Source organism: Heptranchias perlo, chromosome 34 (genome assembly GCF_035084215.1).
Source record: "Heptranchias perlo isolate sHepPer1 chromosome 34, sHepPer1.hap1, whole genome shotgun sequence".
In the NCBI taxonomy this organism is placed as follows: domain Eukaryota; kingdom Metazoa; phylum Chordata; class Chondrichthyes; order Hexanchiformes; family Hexanchidae; genus Heptranchias; species Heptranchias perlo.
Window position 1 is genome coordinate 14,530,976 of NC_090358.1, and position 21,120 is coordinate 14,552,095.

The 21,120-nt window shown below is 39.6% G+C and overlaps 2 protein-coding genes across 4 annotated transcripts in view; one reads left to right on the top strand and one right to left on the bottom strand.

Moving 5' to 3' along the window:
* Positions 1-973: 973 nt before the first annotated feature.
* On the bottom strand, positions 974-9,055 carry dtwd1 (DTW domain containing 1). 3 transcript variants are annotated; one of them, XM_067971165.1, is made up of 5 exons: positions 8,960-9,055; positions 7,108-7,421; positions 5,042-5,185; positions 4,355-4,679; positions 974-1,479 (listed from the first exon to the last, which is right to left on the bottom strand). In XM_067971165.1, the coding sequence occupies exons 2-5, from the start codon at positions 7,393-7,395 to the stop codon at positions 1,247-1,249; spliced, it is 990 nt and encodes a 329-aa protein (XP_067827266.1). In that variant the 5' UTR covers positions 7,396-7,421; positions 8,960-9,055; the 3' UTR covers positions 974-1,246. The 3 variants fall into 3 exon arrangements, with proteins under 3 accessions (XP_067827266.1, XP_067827265.1, XP_067827264.1); XM_067971164.1 differs by having other exon boundaries at positions 8,955-9,055; XM_067971163.1 differs by having other exon boundaries at positions 8,726-9,055.
* A 54-nt stretch (positions 9,056-9,109) lies between these two features.
* LOC137301584 (protein FAM227B-like) overlaps positions 9,110-21,120 on the top strand; it is a 177,999-nt gene continuing 165,988 nt past the window's right edge. Inside the window, exons 1-4 of the mRNA XM_067971137.1 lie at positions 9,110-9,177; positions 10,754-10,807; positions 14,099-14,351; positions 19,228-19,283. Coding sequence (XP_067827238.1) covers positions 10,757-10,807; positions 14,099-14,351; positions 19,228-19,283 — 360 coding nt within the window. The 5' untranslated portion in view covers positions 9,110-9,177; positions 10,754-10,756. The remainder of the gene's footprint in view (positions 9,178-10,753; positions 10,808-14,098; positions 14,352-19,227; positions 19,284-21,120) is intronic.

The following is a 21,120-nucleotide window of genomic DNA, read 5'->3' on the forward strand; positions in this document are numbered from 1 at the left end:
ATTATGCAGTTCTTGCAGACGGGGCACTCTCATCACACAGGACTCCTGATGATTTCTCAGCAGTACTAGTACCCATTAAAAGCTGGCTAGACTTGAGCCTACTTATGCTTTGTTTAGTAGGAAGGGAATTCAAACTAGGTTTTCTACCTTTGGGATTCCGAACCCTCAACCACTGGATCACCGAAGCCCCTCGATTAATATATTGACACTTGTATTTTGTTTGTAATAAGTTTGTGAACGTGTAATTGTTTCATTGTCGCTAACCGCTTCTATTGTGGTGGGGCCATACCTTCCTCACTCTTGTCTTAGATAAGGTCTGACAGGCTAGCAATAGCAAAACCTCCATTGAAGTATGGAGGCAGTATGAAGCATGGTCAATGCTTAGCCCTTCAGTGACCAAAATACAGATACCTCGACTGGAAAGCTGCTTGGCATTTACACAGCTGTTTAAGGCACAGGCCTGAGCCATCTATTTTGGTTGTGCTTGCTACCTTTGATGACACATGCACTAGTTTGTTTATATTCAGTTTAGCACAACTGCTGATGGTAAATTGAATATAAATACACTGTCTGGACTGTGATTAGAACCAGCAGGGCTGTTCCTTCATATGATCACTACTGATTTTTTTCTCAGATTGTTGGTATCAACTGTTTGTGCTTTATTAACTGCACCCTTTTTAACCTTATAGATTTCAAAATGTCTTTCATATTGCTCAGTAGTTCAGACTTGGTACTTTTTAACCAATCCTGAATTTATACCAAATTCTGATCTAAAAACCCATGTCAACTGTAGAAAGACCATTTCTATAACCAAATCCTGCTAGCTAGTTTTAAGAAGCCAAGTTTTTACAAACAAGGGTGTTTTTAGTTTCGCAGGAAATTAAAACAAAGAATTCAAGTGATGTCATCTGCATTCCATGTTACTTTCTGCTTTAGGAAAGAAGACATTTATTTGAAAAAAGTACAGGGTATTGTACCTATATAAGACCTTGACTGATATGACTAAACATATTTAAACAATTGATTCTCATTTTTCATTTTCTTTCACTGAAAAAAGCACTTTCTAAATGTCTTTATTAATAAAGATTCAGAGCACAATATATATACAAACTGTACAAGTTTTAATCATTACTAGATAGCAAAAGACAGAATTTACTAAGACCTTATCGTACTAGCCCACAAATTATAGTGTCTCTATGAAATGTCAATCTGTAGAAGAATCACCAGTGACTTTCCACAAAACAGTTCAGTTCAGTTTGCCGGCTGCATGTTTAGCCTTGTTGATTAATCTGTACATGAATGAATAGAAAAAAAACAGATTGTCATATTCCCCATTGTAGTTTTCTTTTAAAAGCAGTCTATGATAGTCAACTAGAAAATAGTAAATGGCCTCAATTGTTGCGAGATACGTGTCTGGTTTTCCTTTCTGACAACGCCAAAAACGTGTCTTTTGTGTTCTTAGTTCGACATGAAGTAATTCTGCAAAGAAAAGGATACAGGAAAACATTTAAATTGTCTGAAAACAGTGCACACTAAGTATGCATTCCTGTCATTACTATGTTACACATATAAATCAACACAACTAACTTTTTAAAAAAATTATTTATGACATAAATTTTAAGCCTTGGTGGTCCCATTATGCTGATGCTATAATTTTCTCCCCTTCCTTCCTATCCTGAAGATGTCAACTCCATTACTGGGAGTGGCTATTTTTCATATATGAACCTACACTGAGTGTTAGAGGACTGGAGAATTGCAAACGTTACACCCTTGTTCAAAAAAAGGTGTAAGGATAAACCCAGCAACTACAGGCTAGTCAGTTTAACCTTGGTGGTGGGGAAACTTTTAGAAATGATAATCCAGGACAAAGTTAATAGTCACTTGGACAAGTGTGGATTAATAAAGGAAAGCCGGCACGGATTTGTTGAAGGCAAATTGTGTTTAACTAACTTGATTGAGTTTTTAGACGAGGTAACAGAGAGGGTTGATGAGGGCAATGTAGTTGATGTGTATATGGACTTCCAAAAGGCATTTGATATAGTGCCGCATAATAGGCTTGTCATCAAAGTTGAAGTCCATGGAATAAAAGGGGCAGTGGCAGCATGGATAAGAAATTGGCAAGTGACAGGAAACAGAGTAATAGTGAATGGTTGTTTTTCAGACTGGAGGGAGCTATACAGTGGTGGTCCCCAGGGGTCGGTACTAGGACCACTGCTTTTCTTGATATATGTTAATGACTTAGACTTGGGTGTACAGGGCACAATTTTAAAATTTGCAGATGACACAACACTTGGAAGTGTAGTGAACAGTGAGGAGGATAGTGATAGACTTGAAGAGATAATGGACAGGCTGGTGGAATGGACGGACACATGGCAGATGAAATTTAACGCAGAAAAGTGCGAAGTGATACATTTTGGTAGGAAGAATGAGGAGAGGCAATATAAACTAAAGGGTACAATTCTAAAAGGGGTGCAGGGTATATATACGCACAAATCTTTGAAGGTGGCAGGGCAGGTTGAGAAAGCGGTTAAAAAAGCATATGGGATCCTGGATTTATAAATAGAGGCACAGAGTACAAAAGCAAGGAAGTTATGATGAACCTTTATAAAACACTGGTTCAGCCACAACTGGAGTATTATGTCCAGTTCTGGGCACCGCACTTTTGGAAGGATGTGAAGGCCTTAGAGAGGGTGCAGAAGAGATTTACTAGAATGGTTCCAGGGATAAGGGACTTCAATTACATGGATAGAATGGAGAAGCTTAGGTTGTTCTCCTTACAGCAGGGAAGGTTGCGAGGAGATTTGATAGAGGTATTCAAATTCAGGAAGGGTCTAGACAGAGTAGATAGCGAGAAACTGTTCCTGTTGAAGGAAGGGTCAAGAACCAGAGGACAAAGATTTAAGGTGATTGGCAAAAGAACCAAAGGTGACATGAGGAAAAACTTTTTTACACAGCGAGTAGTTAAGATCTGGAATTCACTGTCTGACGGGGTGGTGGAGGCAGATTCAATCATGGCTTTCAAAAGGGAATTGGATAAAAGCCTTTTTGAAGGGAACCCTACGGTCAACTTTAGTTGGTCCGGCTGAGATCACCTAATCAGCACAGACTGGGGATCAAACCAGAGATCTTACTGATTTGCGTGGTGCAGGGTCAATGATTTTACTTCTCAAGTCATTAAGGGGAGACATTCTGAACGCTTTTGTTCACTATAACCCACATTAACTCTGTATAGCCAATATAGCAATGCCATCTGATGCATTAACTTTAGTACAAATCTTCTAAAGGATTGTTATTAATGGAGTTATTGCAGAGAGATGAACACAGCTGAACATAATTTCCATTTTTGAGATGGATATTACATTGACTTGTGAATGTAAATGCACAAGATCAGCTTAAGCAAACCTCTTGAAAATGTAAAACAATAGTATTCTCAGATCAGATCTAATTTTTCCGATCATTTTAATTTTCTATAAAGACCAGCAAAGACATTTAAATATAATTAAGGAAATAACATGAACCAAGGTCGTAGGACTCAATCAGATCGTGATTAGATGATCATGATATCAATCTGGAAACAACTGAACAACTGACATCCATTTTCAAAACAAAACTTTGTTCCCATCTCTCTTTGCTTTCCTCCCTCCTTATGCCCTACTTTGGGCTCCTTTGTGCAGCACGAGTATGGGGTCAAGCATATATCAATCTTGTTAACACAGGCTTCACGGCAAGAAAATGTTAACCAAAGCCACATACCATATCTTCTATGACTGTGGTGCACTATGCTCCACATCCGTTATGCCTATTTGTGAAGTGCCTGGGACAATTTTTTTTACATTAAAGTGGTTTTATAAATGCAAGTTGTTGGGGTTGATTTTAACTGTTCCCGCCAGGCAGCAATGGATCAGTTGCCCATTTTACACCCCGCCCAATTTTCCTTCCCGTTTGCAAAGCAGCTCTTTAAGCAGGAAAATCAGAAGCACAAAATCAAATACTCTAAAGATCTCAAAGGCACCTTAGAGCATGAAAGCAAATGGAGCAAAGTTCTGCGACCAGAATGTACATAGAGTGGGATGGTGGAGAGGTATACAAAACAACAGTCAGTAAAGGCAAGAGAGCATAGGGTTCGAGAGAGGGCAACCAGATCATTTAAGTACAATTTATCTGAAGATGCATTGAAGCAGCTGTGAAAGATACAAATTGACTAGTTTAAAAAAAGCTGGTGGTAATGATTTTATCTAATCAAATGTTTGTTAAGTTAAATCAGGATATTTAGTGATTCTGCATCAGTGGCAGTGCAGGAAACATCTTTAAATGAACAAGCTTCGTCCACCACTGTTCTAAGTTAACACAGTACCTTGAAGACGTTCATCAGTAATTATTTTGTTAGTTTGATTCCAGGTGCTGTCGATAAATATCACTCTTTTTAATGGGGTCATTTTTGTCTCCTTCTCTCCAGTATCCTGCTCTTCTGTTGGATTTTCAGCATCCAAACTGCGTTGGTCTTTCTGGTCATGTTTTGCACGTTTAAGTTCTGGCCCTTCCCATGTATAGCTCTCATCATGACTGCGCACATTCTTAGAAGATGTTGCAGGAACGGATTTCTTTTTAGCAATATTAGGTAAGTACTTTGGAATATCTTCAAGAGAAACTGACTTTGGACCAGGGAACACCACTACAACCTAAACAGGAAAGTTAAGTATCAAAAAAGATGGATTAAAACTACACGCTGAGATTACAAAGCAACACAAAATGATAAAACAGAATGTTTCTTTAAAAACTCTTCAGTTCTCTAGTTGCTCCTATCAAGCAACTTCCTACACCTAGGAAGGTGTGATGTTTGAGCCAAGACTACATTATCTTACCTTGATCTGACCGTACACATCTCCTACTATCTTGTTGCAGAATGACACTAATGGGGGGTGGGGTTCAAAATAAGTCATCTAAATAAATGATACATGGTACCAAGCTAAAAAGATTCAGAAAAGTAATTAAATGTACCATGTGGTCTTAAGATAAAAAAAAGTGTTTTCTGATAACTTACTTCATGTTTTTCATCCTCATACTCTGGCATGCAAGGGTATGTGTAAATATTAACATCATCTCGGGCCAACAGTTTTGCATGTACAGCAGTACTTTTGCCATCAGTCTCATTGGGATGTTTGATAATATCAATCTTCAGAGGGAGCTGGAAATGGAAAATATATTTTAACCTTTTTAACAAGGTGGATATGAATAGACACAACATAATTGGTAAGAAAGAACAAACTTGCATTTTTATACAGCATTTTTCATAGGACATCTGAAAGTGCAGCCTCTGTTGCTTTTCAGGCAAACCCGGCAGCCAATTTACACACAGAAAGATCCCATAAAGCAGCAAAAGAGATAAATGACAACGTAATTTTTTTTTAAATTTGCTCCTGGGATGCAGGCAAGGCTGTAACCCTTGTTGCTTTGAGAAGGTGATTATTTGTAACTGGGAGTCTTGTAAGGCCACTTCAGAGGGCATTAAGAGTGTAATGTGAGATAGGAGTCATGTGTACTAGGCTAGTTTTAGTTGGTGCTAGTGATGAATGAATGATGCCTATCGGAAACACCTTGGGCCAGAAATCGGCAGAACGCAGAACAATGCTCACCGCAGCTCCTGCGTCGAATTGCTTGAATTTGAACTTTAAAAAAATGTGCACTATCAACCCAGCCTCTGAGCAGTGTGAGTTGCCGCACGACTGGAAACGTGTGTGAGGAGAAGATACGCCCACAAAATCTGTCAGGAAGAGAAGTCATGGCCACAGATTCAGGCTGCATTGCTCAAGCAAACAAGCAGACTTCATTCATTTAAAGTTAGTATTCTGTATGTCATTGTAAATAAAAATTTTAATTTTTTTAAATAAAAAGCCAAAGAAATAAATGAATTAATTTAAAGAGACAGAGGGAAAAGTAAAAAAAAAATTTAAGACCAAAAACTATTAAAATAAGGAGTAATGAGACTCCACATTTGTAAAAGTTAATTTTTAGTTGTTTGGCAGTCAGTAAGACTAACTGCGCTATTAAAACTTAGTTTAGACCTGATATTTTTAAGCGTACTTGTTTGGTGGTATAATTAGTTACTTTCCAGCTGGGCAGATAAGCAAGTTGGCGCTTTTTTCAAATGATTTCTCTGATTGCAGCGTGCTGTGGCCCTTTAATTCGAAGCTGTCATATCGCCAGCGAACCACTAGAATCAAGTTCTGGATTTCCGCGTTTCACTGCACATGTGCAAACGCAGGAAACGTGCTCCTTCAATTTGCCACTAAAAACGGAGAGCGCTGTTGAGCTCCTCCGTTATTTTGGGAGCAATTTCTGGCCCCTTGTGTGTGGGTATCGTGAATGCACAGGACCAGGTTCAGCTGTGACCGTGGGCGAATTACCAGAGGGCTATCTGCAACCATGGAACAACACACAGCATGAGTCACCACTTTCAGGAAAGGAAAGTTCAGGAAAAAATGATATAATCAAATTCATGATGAATCACAGACTTTCCCTTTTCCAGCATTGGAAATATGATTTTGCAATCAAGTGGCAGGTAGGTCATGATCATATGAAAGTAAAGGGTTTATCCAGAATCATCAATGCAAGATGGTGTGAATGTACATACTTATGATTTATAAGAAATAGAAATAAATAAAACACAAAATAACAGTATGATCATAGTCATCAATATTAAACTGGTGATAAGTTACAGAGTATATGGTCAGGGCTCCGTTCAAATAGAAACAAAAAACGGCATTATGGGCTATCGGTTTCTCAGTTTTTAGCCAGACTGCTCGACAGGGGTTGGGGGTGGGGGATGAGAGAAGAAACACTGCCATTTTACTGTAACTCCTTAAGTCTTCTGAATGCCAATATACAAATAACCCTTTTTAAAGAGTGGGGCAAAAGTTTACAGTTCCTTTTCATTTACTCTGAGAACCATTAAAACTATTAACATTTTACATGCAGGTGAAATGTCAGGATTGGGTGGTTAACTAAAGGAAAATTAATATGCTCATCGAGATTATGAACATTTTAAATGGTACAGTAACTTCTGTATTATAGAACTCCAACCGATACTAATGATCTTTGGTTACTAACCTTGACCTTAGGTATCTCATCAGAATTCACACCATCGACCAGAAGGAAACACGAGTAACAGTAAAACATCCTTGAACTCTGGCACTTTGGACATTTAGATCTACCATTTTGTTGGAGTGTTTCTAGTATTGTCTGGGAAGCCAGTTTCAAATCCTTAAAAGAATCAGAAACTTGTTCTTTGTCAGCTTCACTTAATTGAGTGCACAGTCTTTCAGAATTTTCACATTTATTTGCATCAGTGCGAAGTGCTCCTTTAACTGTCACAGCATTTTTCATGCTTACTGACATCCTGGGGAGTGGTTACTGATTAATCTCTAGAATTGAAAAAAAAACATACAATTGGCTCATGTGCTGGTTAATTTCAATCTTGAGTATTTCACTGTCCATTTGAACAGTGTCCTAGGTTATCTCCTTTTGTGGAACTCAGAAACATTAGGGGCAAAAATTGGCAACATGGCTTGAGTTCATCAAAAACTTTAATCTCAATAATTAATGTTTCCACATCAATGGACACAGAATAGAAAAATAGTTTACAATTTAGAAATGTCAGAAAAGCCCACTCACAAACTAAACTGGTTCAAAGCCCCTGGATAGGTAACAATCATACAGTGCCCACTTTAGGAAGTCCTGTGCCTCCTACCCAGTCTATATGTGTCGATTTCTTAGAACATAGACAAAATTCAATTGTGGTAATTTACCTATCCAATCATAAGCAAAGCTTCTCCAGAAATGACTTCTATGTCTGTCCTTGCACCATTACGTTTGAAGTTCCCCAAGGATCCATCCTTTTACCTATCTACATGCTACCCCTTGGCTACATCGTCCAGATGCATGGGGTCAGCTTCCACATATACACTGCCAACAACCACCACCAATCTTGCCCTCTCCACTGCCTCTATGTTATCAGACTTCTCATCTGACATTTAGTCTTGGATGACTACAATTTCCTCCAGTTAAACATAGGGAAGGTCAAAGCTACTGCCTTCAGTCCCCACCACAAACTCCGCATCCTTGCCACTAATTCCGTCCTCCTCGGCCCCTGGTTGAACCAGACTTTTTGAAACTTGAGTGCTATTCCACCCCGAGTTAAGCTTCCGATGCCATATCCTCTTCATCACAAACATAACATACTTCTACCTCCATAAGATCGCCCAGCTCCATCTGCTGCTGAAACCCTCATCCATACAGTTGTCACCTTCAGACTCAACTATTCCAATGCTCTCCTTGCCAGACTCCCATCCTCCACCCTCCGTAAACTTCAGCTCACCCAAAACTCTGTGCCCGTATCCTGTCCTGCATCAAGTCCCACTCACCCATTACCTTTGTCTTCAACTTCCTACATTGTATCCTGATCCAGTGTAAGTGATATATTGATTTTAAAGCTGCAATGTATGTTTGTTTAACTATAAAGGAGGAACAATTGTGTATTGGAGTCTCGCATATAAACACTCAGTAGAAAGGGTGAAGAATTTAAATATATATGAAAAATAAGAAACATTGCTGTTTATTTTAAACAGCAACACACATGCCCAATATCTTGGCATGAAACAATGATCATTTCCGAGTACACCGGGATTGCAGATAATTCTAATCTAAATTGGAAACTAAGCTTTCTTACATTATACGGTATCTACTGATGTTTTATTCCCAGTAGTCTATGTTGACAAGGTATTGATTGCAGTGAAAGCTACAAGTAAAATTAAAATAAAATAAAATAAACCAAACGTGAATCTGCTCCCGTGGCACATGCGCCAGACTCGGGCCTTCACTCAGGCGTTGCTTTTTCCAGTTCTAGAACCAAAACATGCTTTGTTCCAAATAAAGCTCCGGCAATTTCGACTCTTTACCGCACTTTTCGTCACACAAGATGTACATCAGCCACAATAAAGCTGAACGATTGTTGCTCCAGTTCAACCCTCGTACATATTTCCTTCATTGGATCGGAACGATTATTTCGGGGAATACTTGGGGCGGTCAAGGAACGCGATACACCCTCCGTACCGGAAGCGTCTTGTTGTTAGGGTTACATAGCAACAGAGCGGCAGTAAACTATGACATCGTGTCTCCCCTGTGAGTTTATGTTCTAAGTTTCTTCTACTTTAAACACTGCAGCACATAAGTACATTGTAACTTTCAGCTGACTTTAACGTGGGTAAGAAAGGATTTCTCCACATCATTTCTGAAAGTAGTTTAAGGACTTGCGGGATATTTAAACTGTGGTCACACTTGTTTCAGTTTAACCCACAACCTTTCTGAATCTGAAGGTCCTGGGATCAAACCCCATGAGCATATAATCTAGTCTGACACTTCAGTGCAGTACTGAGGGAGTGCTGCATTAATGGAGGTCCAGTCTTTCAGTTAAACGTTAAACTGAGCTCCTGTCTACCCATTCCATTGTGGTTCTTGGTGGTTAACAATTCCGGGGCACGATTTGAAGGAAGGGAATTCTACTGTGTTCTGGCCAACATGTCTCCCTCAACATTACCATATATATTCACCTCATTGCTGAGAGTGGATTTTGGCTGCTGCGTTTGCCTACATAACAACTATCATTATGGGTGAAGTCCTTTGAGACATTTATGGGAGACATGATTAGGTGCTATATAAGTGCATTTTTTTCCTGAAACTAGTTTATAGGGCATGTGTGCTATCAAGTTGTACTTATTTGGACTGAGACTTGCTTGTTTGGTTTAATAATATAGCCTATTTTGGTAAATTTTAGTCAACAATGAACAGCATTTGTTTGAATGGGTTTACAGTTGGTGTCAATTTTTTTGATCATAATCTCCTAATATGTTTCTTGTATTCTGAAATGTAGATGCAAAATTAATCAATCATTTGCTCAGTCAAAATCTGTTAGAGCTTGCATTAGGCTCTGGGAAATAACTGGGATCTTGTTTGCATCACAGTAATAATTCTCCAGGTCTCAGGTACTGAGAAACAACTGGACTCAATTTATACCTCTTGCTCCATGCACCCAGTTGTTATGCTATTCAATTTATTTTAAAAGAAAGCAACATAAAGAAGGACAATAAAAGCAGACCCACAGTAATGAAAATTAAAGAATTACTTTAAAAAAAAAGAAAATAAAAAAGGCAGACCAGAAGTAAAAGGATGACTTAAGGATGATTGTAAAGCAGAGATGGTTTGGAGTGGGGAGGTGGGGGAAGTCTGCTGATGCTTATCTTCATAATTCATTGTGATAAGTATTTAATGGGGGAGGGGTTGGTTTTCATTTGTTGATGAGTCTTTAACGTTTTGTCTTAAGATTTGCATTTCCTAATTCTGTATGTAGTGCGCTCTGTAGAGTAGTGATCTGGGAATTTTATTCACAAACTAATATCTGGTGCATACTTGATCCATTTTAAAATATGGGGAGAAATTTAAACACTTTGTAATCTAAGTAGAGATCTATGTAACTTATGATTAAAGAGTACCAGTCATGCAATAGAAGTTATGATAAGTTTAATTTTGTTTTCACTTTCTTAGTGCACTGAAAAACTGAAAAATCAACCAAACTCGATCAAATTTATACCAATTTAATGTAAACGATTTAAAGTGTTTTTTATTTGCTATAGCACTAGATGTTCCAACTGCTTCAATAAAACTGTAAAATTTTACATCTGCGCATTGTAAATATTTATAGAAAATGGCAAAACTACCTAAAACCTATGAAGAATATTTGCAGTTTCAAGATCTGGTAAGTGACTTTGTTTCTTACTCATAGTACACTGCTATTCCAGTTATACTATAGAATCTGAGAAGTTTAAGCACAGAAAAAGTCCAATTTAGCCTATTATATCTGTCACTTCCAGCTTCACACCATAGCTATCAATTCCAGACCCATTTTCCTGCTCTTTACGAGTACCTTGTAATATTTTTCTTGTTCAAGTCTTGATTGAATTGGCTTCAAAAGCCACTTGCTGTAATAATTTCCTGCCTGACCCTATAATCTCATCTGCCTCAGCCTGCACCAGGTTCAATTCTTCTACTGCTTGTGCCCTCAATCCCCACCTCATCCAACTCCTGACTATACATTGCTCACCAACGCTGTAAATAGCTCTCTTGGCATAGGCACCATTCCCCCCTTCAGAACTGTTTTTATTCTGTATCTGCTCCCCAGATCCCTTCCACTCCACTGAGAATTTTACTATTTAGTGTACATTTCTACTCTCTGTTCTTTTTCCAAAAATGTACCACTTCACATTTATCTTTGCTGAACTGTATTTGTGACACACCTACCCATCCCCCAAACCTGTCTTGGTCCTCATGTCATCTGCTGCATTTTTCCTTATAATTTACCATGCCCTCTTATTTGGTATCATTGCCAAGGGGGAACATTATAGAATGTGTTTTTTAAAAATCTTCTTCAAAAGGATTTATCATGATACTGTACCCGTATGTCACTTTATAAATTATTATAAAGTATGTTGATAAAAATATAATTGGAAAATACTTTTGCTTAGCTAGAATTATGTTTTATGTTTCAAAATTTCTGTGTGTGCAGAATGTGATCAAATAAACTGAAAATGTTGTTTCTGATGTGATTGGTTCAGAAAGTTGACTGTCTAACTCCTGAAATCATCGTCATTCTTGTCTGAATTCTCGCCAGTGTATCAATGTCCTTTTGAAAGTAAACCGATGATTATCACTGTAGCCAGGTTGGCTTCTGACCTTTGCACTGCACAAACGACAACTAAACTGTAATCCTGATGATGCGCTCACAGAAAATAAAGTTGGTCAAACACCCTCTAGTAATTAAGCATCATTTCATCAGCTTTACTGTGCCCTGTACATGTCAGTTAGCAGCCACTACTGATAAAATCAGTGCTTATCTTAATTTGTTGTTACCAAGTTTGGAGGCCAAATATATGGCTTGATTGGATGCCCCTAAATCTTCCTTTATTTACTTTTATTGAACCAATGGCATATATGATTTTGGTTCAGTAGAAACAAACAAAGCCTTTAGCCAGATAGCTTCCTTCAGACTTCCATAAAAAGCTCAGTCCTGCACAGCTTACTTTACTTCCTACCACTATTAGCAAAATAAGTGCCAAAGAATCCATCATGGACATGTAGAGGGAAACAGTGAGTTCTTTAATTATTAATACAGGCACAGTTCTTGTATGTTGTAGTTCTTGTAGGCCAATCGCCCTTTAAATTGTGACTCTAAAATTCTAGTCATGGTTCTGGCTATTTGCTTGAGTAAATTAGTGTCTCAACTTGCCCACATTGATCAAAGCAATTTCATTTTTGTGAGGCGTTCAATTGAGTGATGTCCACTAGCTTTACGCATCAACCATCTTACGCTACATTGCAATGTGTCTTCTCTGGTGCCCTAGATGCTGAAAAAAACATTCAATAGAATTGAAGGGAGCTTCCTCTGAGGCATTTTGGAGAGACTTTGTGGATGGAAAATATCTTAACATGCCTCTGGCTACAGCAACCACCTACTCAGATAGTACATGTTCTAGCATTTGAAAGCAAATGGAAAGATTTTTTGACATACTAAGAAAATACATCTAAGAACCCATGAACCAGAAATTACCGGATTGACAAGTTTCCCATCAAATTCCAAATACAGTAGCAGAGAAAAGTGATAAATTGTAGAAAAAATATCTGAAATTGTTGAATTTACTGATATGCACAAACCATGTTTAGAGATCTATTACAGGTTTTTTACCAATTAATAGATGTCTCTAAATTGTGGACATGTGTATTGTGACATTTAGTAGCAATATATTGGTATTGCGTAAACTTTATCTTTCTACTTAGTTTTTCCTTGCTTTCTCTTAAGTCCTATGCAGAACTGTCTGACATAGAGGGTGGATAAGAGTTCTGCTGCTAGGCTTCTGACAGTACCATTTAAAGTTGCTGCCAGAAAGGGCATAAGAGTCAGCCAGTTTGACTTGCCTTCCAGTTTCTTTCTTGTGGTGAAACACCTTGCCTCTGCTTGGTGGCTTCCCTTGAAGACTCCTTGAGATCAAGATCATATTTTGTAGAAGTAATGCAGAAGACTACCAGTTCAATACACTTTCCGTTTAATTAAAAACTAGTGGACTTCCCCTGATGTTGCCCTTGGGCCGAGAGGTTGGAGGTTAAATTATGAACATGTGTCCTATGACATTTAGGGGCCAATCATTTGAGTGAGTGCCTCATGCTCAATCTTGCACCATCAGAGTTGGATCATAATTTACATAAATTAACTGCAGTTTGTCCTGTGCATCCCATTTCCATTCAATGTCATGTTCTGATACGGTGGTCTCCTGTTACAGTATCCTCAAATGCAAGCATTTTCAGTAGATTTCTGGCTCTTGAACGGACATCATAACCAGATAGTGTAGCTGCTGGCCCCACAGCTGGGAAGTGGAACTGAAGTTAGTTAAAGCTAGTCAAAGATGCTGCACTAAAATCAATTAATTGTCACATTCTTTACACATACATGAAGCTGGATTCTGCAGTGGCAGTGGCTGGAAGGGTGCTAGCTGCCATTATTGTAAAAACTGAAAGGTGGTGAATCCCTACTCCTGCCCTGCCAATCTTTACCTGCATTGACTGAGAGCCCTGTAAATCATACATAGGGCAATCAAGTCAGTTACAAGCATACAATGAGACAGCTAGAAAGTAACACAAATGGAACAATCATGTGATTACTAATAGTCAGTGAGATTGCTTAAAAGCATCACTGGCATTTGAGGGCCATATGATCACCATTACCTTTGAGAGTGCTAAAAGCAACATGAAGAATTGGAAAGATCATGTAATTACTATTGAGAACTACTCAACAGAAAAACACACCAAATTTGAATAATTAGAAATAGTTTAATAATTGGGAAAATATTTTCTGAGTCAAAATCTCCCAAAAATCAAAACCTGTTTATTCCCGATTTAACTTGACCCTTTATATAAAAATTATTAAATTGTGCAATTGAAAATGTTGAATTTAAGATATATGTTTTAGTTTGTGACATTTATCTTTCTTATGTTACAGACTGATTGGCCACAGATTTTCCCTGATGGAGATGAGTTTAATATGAGTATTCAGCCTGACATGTTTAGTTCATATGAATCAATGTCACAATATTTTCGTGAACATGCACCTTTCCAGATGGAGGTTCTCGATAACATGGGGCAAAGAATCGATCAGTTTGTATCCAAATTGGAAAAATACTCCTCAAAGATCCTGTCGGATGAGCCCAGGCAATCCAAGATCAAAGACTGTCTTTTCTATGCACCATCAGAGAGTAATTAGTTTGTGTCTATTTTAGTTTTGTATTTACAACAACAGCAACTTGCATTTATATTGCGCCCTTAATGTAGAAAAACTGCCCAAGGTGCTTCACAGAGGCATGAAGAGAAAAAGAGACACCGAGCCGAAGAAGGAGAGATTAGGAGGGGTGACCAAAAACTTGGTCAGAGAGGTAGATTTTAGGAGGAAAGGGAGGTGGAGGGCTTTAGGGAAAGAATTCCAGAGAATGGGAATTAGGTGGCTGAAGATACAGCCACTAACAGTAGGGTAAAGGGGAGGGTTCACAAGAAGCTGGGGCAGAGGAATAGTCTGGTTCAGTCTGAAACAACAGTCAGGTAGGGCGGCGGAGTCAGTGGCGAGGGAGCGAAGTTTTTGGTGGGGGACAAAGCCGATGGCTTCTGTCTTTCCAGTGTTTAGCTGGAGGAAGTTGCGGCTCAACCCAGACTAGATGTGACAGCACAGAGGTAGTGAAGGTGTCGAGAGAGATGGTAGAGATAGGTTTCATCAGCGTACATGAGCTGGAGGAGTTAACAGAGATAAGGAGGGGCAAGCCCATGGAGGGTTTTAAACTTAGGATGATAATTTTAAATTTCATGCATGGGGGGAGAAGGAGCCAATGTGGATCAGCAAGGATGCAAGTGATGATTGAGCAGGATTGGTGAAGGATGGGATACAAGGAGCAAGGTGCTGAAGTTTACAGAAGATGGGAGGACAACCAGGAAAGCATTGGAGTAATCAAGTTTGGAGGTGACAAAGACATGCATGAGAGAATCAGCAACAGAGGTAGAGTGGAGACAGGTAAAGTTGTAGAGGCGATCAGTGTGCATGTGGTACCTGACCTCAAATCTGTGGGTGATGTCACCAATGGGCAGCACGTAGAGAAAGAAGCCAAGGATGGATCCTTCGAGAACTCCAGAGTGATGGTGTGGGGGTGGGAAGAGAAGCTATTGCTAGAGATGCTTCGGCTATGATCTGATAGCCAGCAAGCAAGGGCAGTCCCATGGAGCTGGACAATGGCGGAGGGGTGTTGTTGCATAATGTTGAGATCTACTGTATTGCAGGCTGCAGAGGATGGTTAGGAGGAACAATTCCCCCTGGTCAAAATCACAGAGAATGTTGTTTGCCACTTGGGTTAGGGCTTTTTCAGTGCTGTGGAAGAGGCAGAAATTGGATTGAAGGGATTCCAACACGGAGTTGTGGGAGGGATGGGCATGGATCCGTGAGGCATCAACATGTTCAAGAACCATGGGGAGAAAAGGGGTGGTTGTTAACGCGGACAGAAGGATCCAGGATGGATTATTTGAAGAAGGGGGGGATAATGAAAGAGCTATTTACAATATCAGTTAGTATGGTAGCCAGATAGGGAAGTTGGGTGCTCAGGAGCTAGTGGAAATGGTGTTGAGTGAGCAAGAGCTAGGTCAAATGGATGAGATGAGCTTGGAGAAGACCGGGAAGTGGGTAGATGGGAGAGAATCTAGAGCAGGACTGGAGTTCAGGGCTTGAGTGGGGGCAGGACTAGTGGGAGGTTTGGCTTAGTGAAGGAAGGGGGCAAGGGGGCAAAGGAGCAGAAGCGTCTGAGCAGATTGGTATCTGTCTTGGTGCTGAAGAAATCCATGAACTCCTGGCTTGTTGGAGGTGAGGGCAGAAGGAACAGGGAAGAGGGGTTTAAGGAGGCAGTTGGTAGTGGAGAAAAAGATCCTGGGGTTACTGTTGCTCTATCGTGGCGTGTCCCAAACTGTGGGGCCTGTCACAAAAAGTTCCAAAGGGGGCGGGGGGGGCGTCGCAAAGAGGTCGGAAAAATAAAATATTTTCAGAAAAAACGATGTTGAGGTGTGTCCCAAAGTGAAAAATTTTGCCGTGTTCCCTACACCTTACACGTAGCGGTTTGGGACACTGCCTTAGATTACGATAATCCACTCACTTGACCGGGGATGCCCCACGAAATGGCCATGACGTCGCTCCGGCAAATGACCAATGGGCTGTGTTTGTGGGAGGCACTCTGCCGGGGGGCACGCCCCACAGTTTGGGAAATGCTGCTTTACAGTAAAGACCTGTCGGGTGAGAGCCAGTACCATTAGGAAAACAGTATGTTTTATTTTTATACTCGTGATATATTGAACTTTGTTTTATGTTTTGTAAGTTATCAACAAATATCTAATGTTTACGTTTATAGGGGGGGCGTGAGAGTGCTCGCCTTCACTACTGTGGGGCAGGAGCTAAAATAGTTTGGGAAACGCTGCTCTATAGGATAATCCAAGAGTATTGGGTCAGAGCGCAAGGCCTAGTAGAGCTAATATGGTCAAGCCAGATCTGGCATTGGATGATTAAGCTATTTGTGCACCACATATACTCATGTTTGCATACCATTGCAACCACTGTAAGGAACTCATAATTTTACAAATTGTCATAAAGCAAGTAAAGTTAGCCAGAAACTAACTTGAAACAATATAGTTAAACATTTGATTTACATTTTAACATTTTTAAAAATCGCAGAAGATAAAAGCTCAATTTGAAGTTTCCTTAAGTGGGGAGTGAAGTTTAGTTGCATTAGAAATTTGAGAGTATGAACTGTGGTTATGGGGGATATACTTAATGAATGCTGTTGAACTCGGAAGGAGGAATGCTAAGAAAGATCTAGGAGTGGCAGTAGATTCAACACTTAACTTGTCCAATCATTGAAAGGAGGCAAAATGAGTGTGGACCTAATAGAGCTACATTAGGTACTAAGTAGAATATAAAATGTTCATCCTACTTCAAGTTAGAGCGCAATTGCTGGACAAGGAGATATTGGTACAAAGTTAAGGACCGATGTCCGGAAGCACTTCTTCACGGAGAATGATTAACATGTGAAATTATCATTTGGGTAAGGTAGTGGAGGCAAAAGCTTGGAGCCATGTAAGAGGCAGTTAGATGCTGTGATGGGATGACCCATAGGTTTCTATGGAAGGACAAGCTAAATGGGCTCTCTCATCTGTACTTATTTTTTTGATTTTTGTTATTCTCTTCGATATGGCATTTGCGTGAAGTACTTAATTTCTAACCATCTGTGTTTTGCATCCAGTGTTCACGCATGCAGGTAAAAATCAGTGGGGATTTAAACTTCCCATGCTGCACTAAGGTCACCCCGTGAAGTCTGACTCCTATCTGATGCTTCTGAGGTAGAGGACAGAGCTTTGCTATATGCTGAAAGAAACAAAGATGGTGACTGGAAGTGACATCAAACAAAAGCGTTATATCTACCTGTATTAAATTGTAACAAATTTAATTGATGACTGAGGAGAATGGGTAGGAATTCCTGATCTGACAATAGTTATGTGAGATCAGGAATTCCCACCACAGCATGCAGCTGGATCACTGAGCAAAACAGCAGCAGCAGCAAGTATTTGTTGGGAGTGTTTTGCCTCCACGAACTGAGCAGAGGTCAGAAAGAAGGCCATGAACTAGAGGGGGGAAGGTGGAAGATGGAAGAACAGTTGCTCTCTAAATTGAGCGTAGGGTGAGAACAGTGTCTCTGTGCCACTGACAACTGTATAAATAATGTTAAAATAATTTAACAATTAGATTTAGCAGCAGAAAGTACCAATATATATATCCACAATAACCTGCAATTTTTCTGAGAGAAAATGCTGCAATTCTTGCCGCAATCTTCCATTATACCAATGACGGAATGTTAGATATTCAGCTCATGTTATGTCAAGCCAGTACCCCACTGCGTTTTCAATGTAATAGGCCTTTATTGATGGCTGTCAGCTTTTTTGGGGTTTGTGTCACCTTTTTTGAAGCTGTTACTCGGCTTTTGCCAGTATTCTAGGTTGGCATGGAAGTATTGTTGAGAGGTCATACAATATCTCAGGAATATGACAGTTGATTATGCATATATGGACTTCAGACACCTGTACCAGGAATCGCATCGGATGTCTGCAGTAGGATTTGCATCCAGCATGGGCTGGTTGTGGGATGGAGGAGAGGGAGGAAGACTGTGAGCCAGTGTGGGTTATATAACATATATACATTTTCAGTAATGATTTTGTAGTTTAGGTGTAAATATAATGAGGGATGAGTTATTTAGTGAATGCATGATATGTGTAGGGCTTCTAAGAAACATGTCTGCTGCAGACAGTAGTTATATTTGGTGAAGAGAAAACTTAAAAAAAATGGAAAACATTTAAATTGAAAATTGAAAGGGACAAAATGTTCTCAATATAACAAGACGTGGACTACAATAATAAATGTAAATTATTTGCTCGCAACAAGAAGTTTTGCTCCAATGGACCGTGGGTTGAAGAATCAGTGTTACCTTGTTGCAGCTCTATATGTGATCCACGCTCCTGCCAAGAATGGCTCCTTTCTGGGAGCATGCAATTGGTGAAATTACCCTTAAGTGTCAGTTTGGCTCAGACATTAGCACTCTCACCTCTAAGTCACAGCTTGTATGTTCAAGCCCATAGACTGACATTTCAGTGCAACACTGAAGAAGTTCTGCTTCATAGGTTGAGACCAGTTGAGACATTAAACCAACGCCCCATCTTCCTGTTCAGATGGATGTAAAAGATTCAAAGAAGTGCAAGAGGTTCTCCTGGTGTCCTGGACAACATTCGTCCTTCAACCTGCACCACTGAAAACAGTTCAACTGGCCATTCAACTCATTTGCTCTTTATGGGACCTTGCTGCTGCATTTCCTACACAACAGTGACTACACTTCAAAAAGTAATTAATTAGACGTGAAGCACTTTGGGATGTCCTGGAAATGTGATTAGGTGCCATATAAATGCAAGATTTTTCTTTCTAAATCTTGTCAAAATATTTTGTAGTTTGTGAAAGTTTGTTTATTTGAACATTATTTTAAAAATCACACTCATTTTTTGTTCCAGCTGTTCTTACACAAATGAGGGCTTCTGATGCATTACTAACGCATCCCAGCAGAAAGGTAAAAACATTGCAGGGGTGTTTTCTATTACAATAGTGAAATGTCTTACCAGTCAGCTATAATGTTTACAATCAACATATGTCAGCATGAAAAAAAAGTCAAGGGCAGATATTTGGAGTGTTGGGGTGAATTTCCTCGGGGCATCTCCTGTCAGCTGCCGTAACTTTGGTGAAATCCCTGTTATGTGGTAAATGGTGTTTCTACCGAACTTCTACCGAAGTCACAGCAGTAGAGCAGGAGAAGCCCTGAGGAAACTCTCGGCATTAATAATTTTATTGCCCAATTAACATCACATAAAAATGTGATATTTAGACATCTGAGTTACTTCAGACTAATGTTTATACCACTCCACACATTATAAATGTTGGTTTAATAGTGATAAATGTTTGTTCCCAGTAAACTTAATAATCAATTATTTGGAGCAAGACCAATTAATTTAAATATGGAAGCCACTTTCTGATCTGGTTGTGGAGAATTTGGGATTCCTGTGATCCTACTCTATCTTGGTCATTTGGTGCTCTGATGCTCAATTTGGTCAAAGCTTACAAAATTAGTATTTCAGGTCCTTATGTCTCAGTACAAAGCAGTCCAATAGCATTTATTCCATGCCATCACTGATGATTCTTGTTTAGGAATGAACCTTTATATCTAACTTCTATTGTTTAACTGTATTGGATTCCAGTATACCTTACTATGTTGTACATCATTATTTAGTATATACACTACAAACAACGCCTGTAAGTTTTTCTTTCCTTTTATTGTCGTCCCTTCACTCTACCAAGTCTGGGTATTTTAAAATTAATGGAATTAAGTGCTTTTTCAGGTAAATGGCATAGCACAAAGTACCATGTATTACTTAATTCAGCTGCATTCCTTATCTGAAGCAGCAGCTTGAATATTGTTTAACTTAGAAAAACAGGCAACTGACCTGTCACAAGAAAGAAGATATAGAGTAACAACAGCTAAAGGGAATATGAAGAGTATAAAAAATCAGTAGAAAACATTGCATTTAGATTGAGGTTTCCAGCAGCACAGAGTAAAGGTAAGTTTTCTATTGCCTGTTCTGCTACTCAGCCCATTAGGACGTTGGCTTGCAGGGTTATCTGGAGCTGAAAGGAGGACTGACCCTTCAGGTCCCATGAATGAGTCAGCCTGGCTGGTCAATCGTCAACAGTACCCTGCAGTATGGCGTACCTTCCTGGCTCAGGCACCAGATTACTGATTCTCCCACAGAGGGTTGATCTTCTGTCACCGTGCTTGCCATCTTGGAACCAACTCAACCCCAAAGAGACTCCTTGCCTGCCCACTCTTGAAAGAGGGTAGAAACTAGCTGGTTATTAAACAACTGACAAGTGTGAGTTTGAGTCCTCACTAGGCAGACAGCAGATATCAGGATCCCCTCATGAGTGCTATGGCAAGTAGCACAAATCAGCACAATACGCATGATTGAATTTCCACCATTCTCCTGACCGCAACTTGTACACACACCCTTTGGAACAGTGTTTCCGCTTCCATAGTGAGTGCAGAGCATCAGGCATAACAGTTTCCTTCTTTACAACCAATCATGGTCAAACTCTGGGTACATGAACACGTATTCTCATAACCAGCCTCCAGGTAATGCCTTCCAGTAACTAATGCCAAGCCTTTGAGTTTCTTCATCAGTTATATGATGAACATCTGGCTTCAACAAGATAGAATGATCTAAACAGGACAGCTTGCATTGTGCCAACCACCTTGATGTTCTAGACACCCAAGTCCAATGTTGCATACAGGATTATTCATCAACTGCTTAATCCAAATCCTTGTGAGGGGTGTTGTCAAAGGAACATTCCTGCTA

What these genes read in the sequence shown, in the direction of transcription:
- dtwd1 (XM_067971165.1), bottom strand. Translation starts at nt 7,395, where the DNA reads ATGTCAGTAAGCATGAAAAATGCTGTGACAGTTAAAGGAGCACTTCGC. An exon ending in ATGAGGATGAAAAACATGAA is followed by an intron (nt 4,680 to 5,041) that starts GTAAGTTATCAG and finishes TTTCCTGTTTAG; the next exon opens with GTTGTAGTGGTGTTCCCTGG. An exon ending in TACTGATGAACGTCTTCAAG is followed by an intron (nt 1,480 to 4,354) that starts GTACTGTGTTAA and finishes TTTTCTTTGCAG; the next exon opens with AATTACTTCATGTCGAACTA.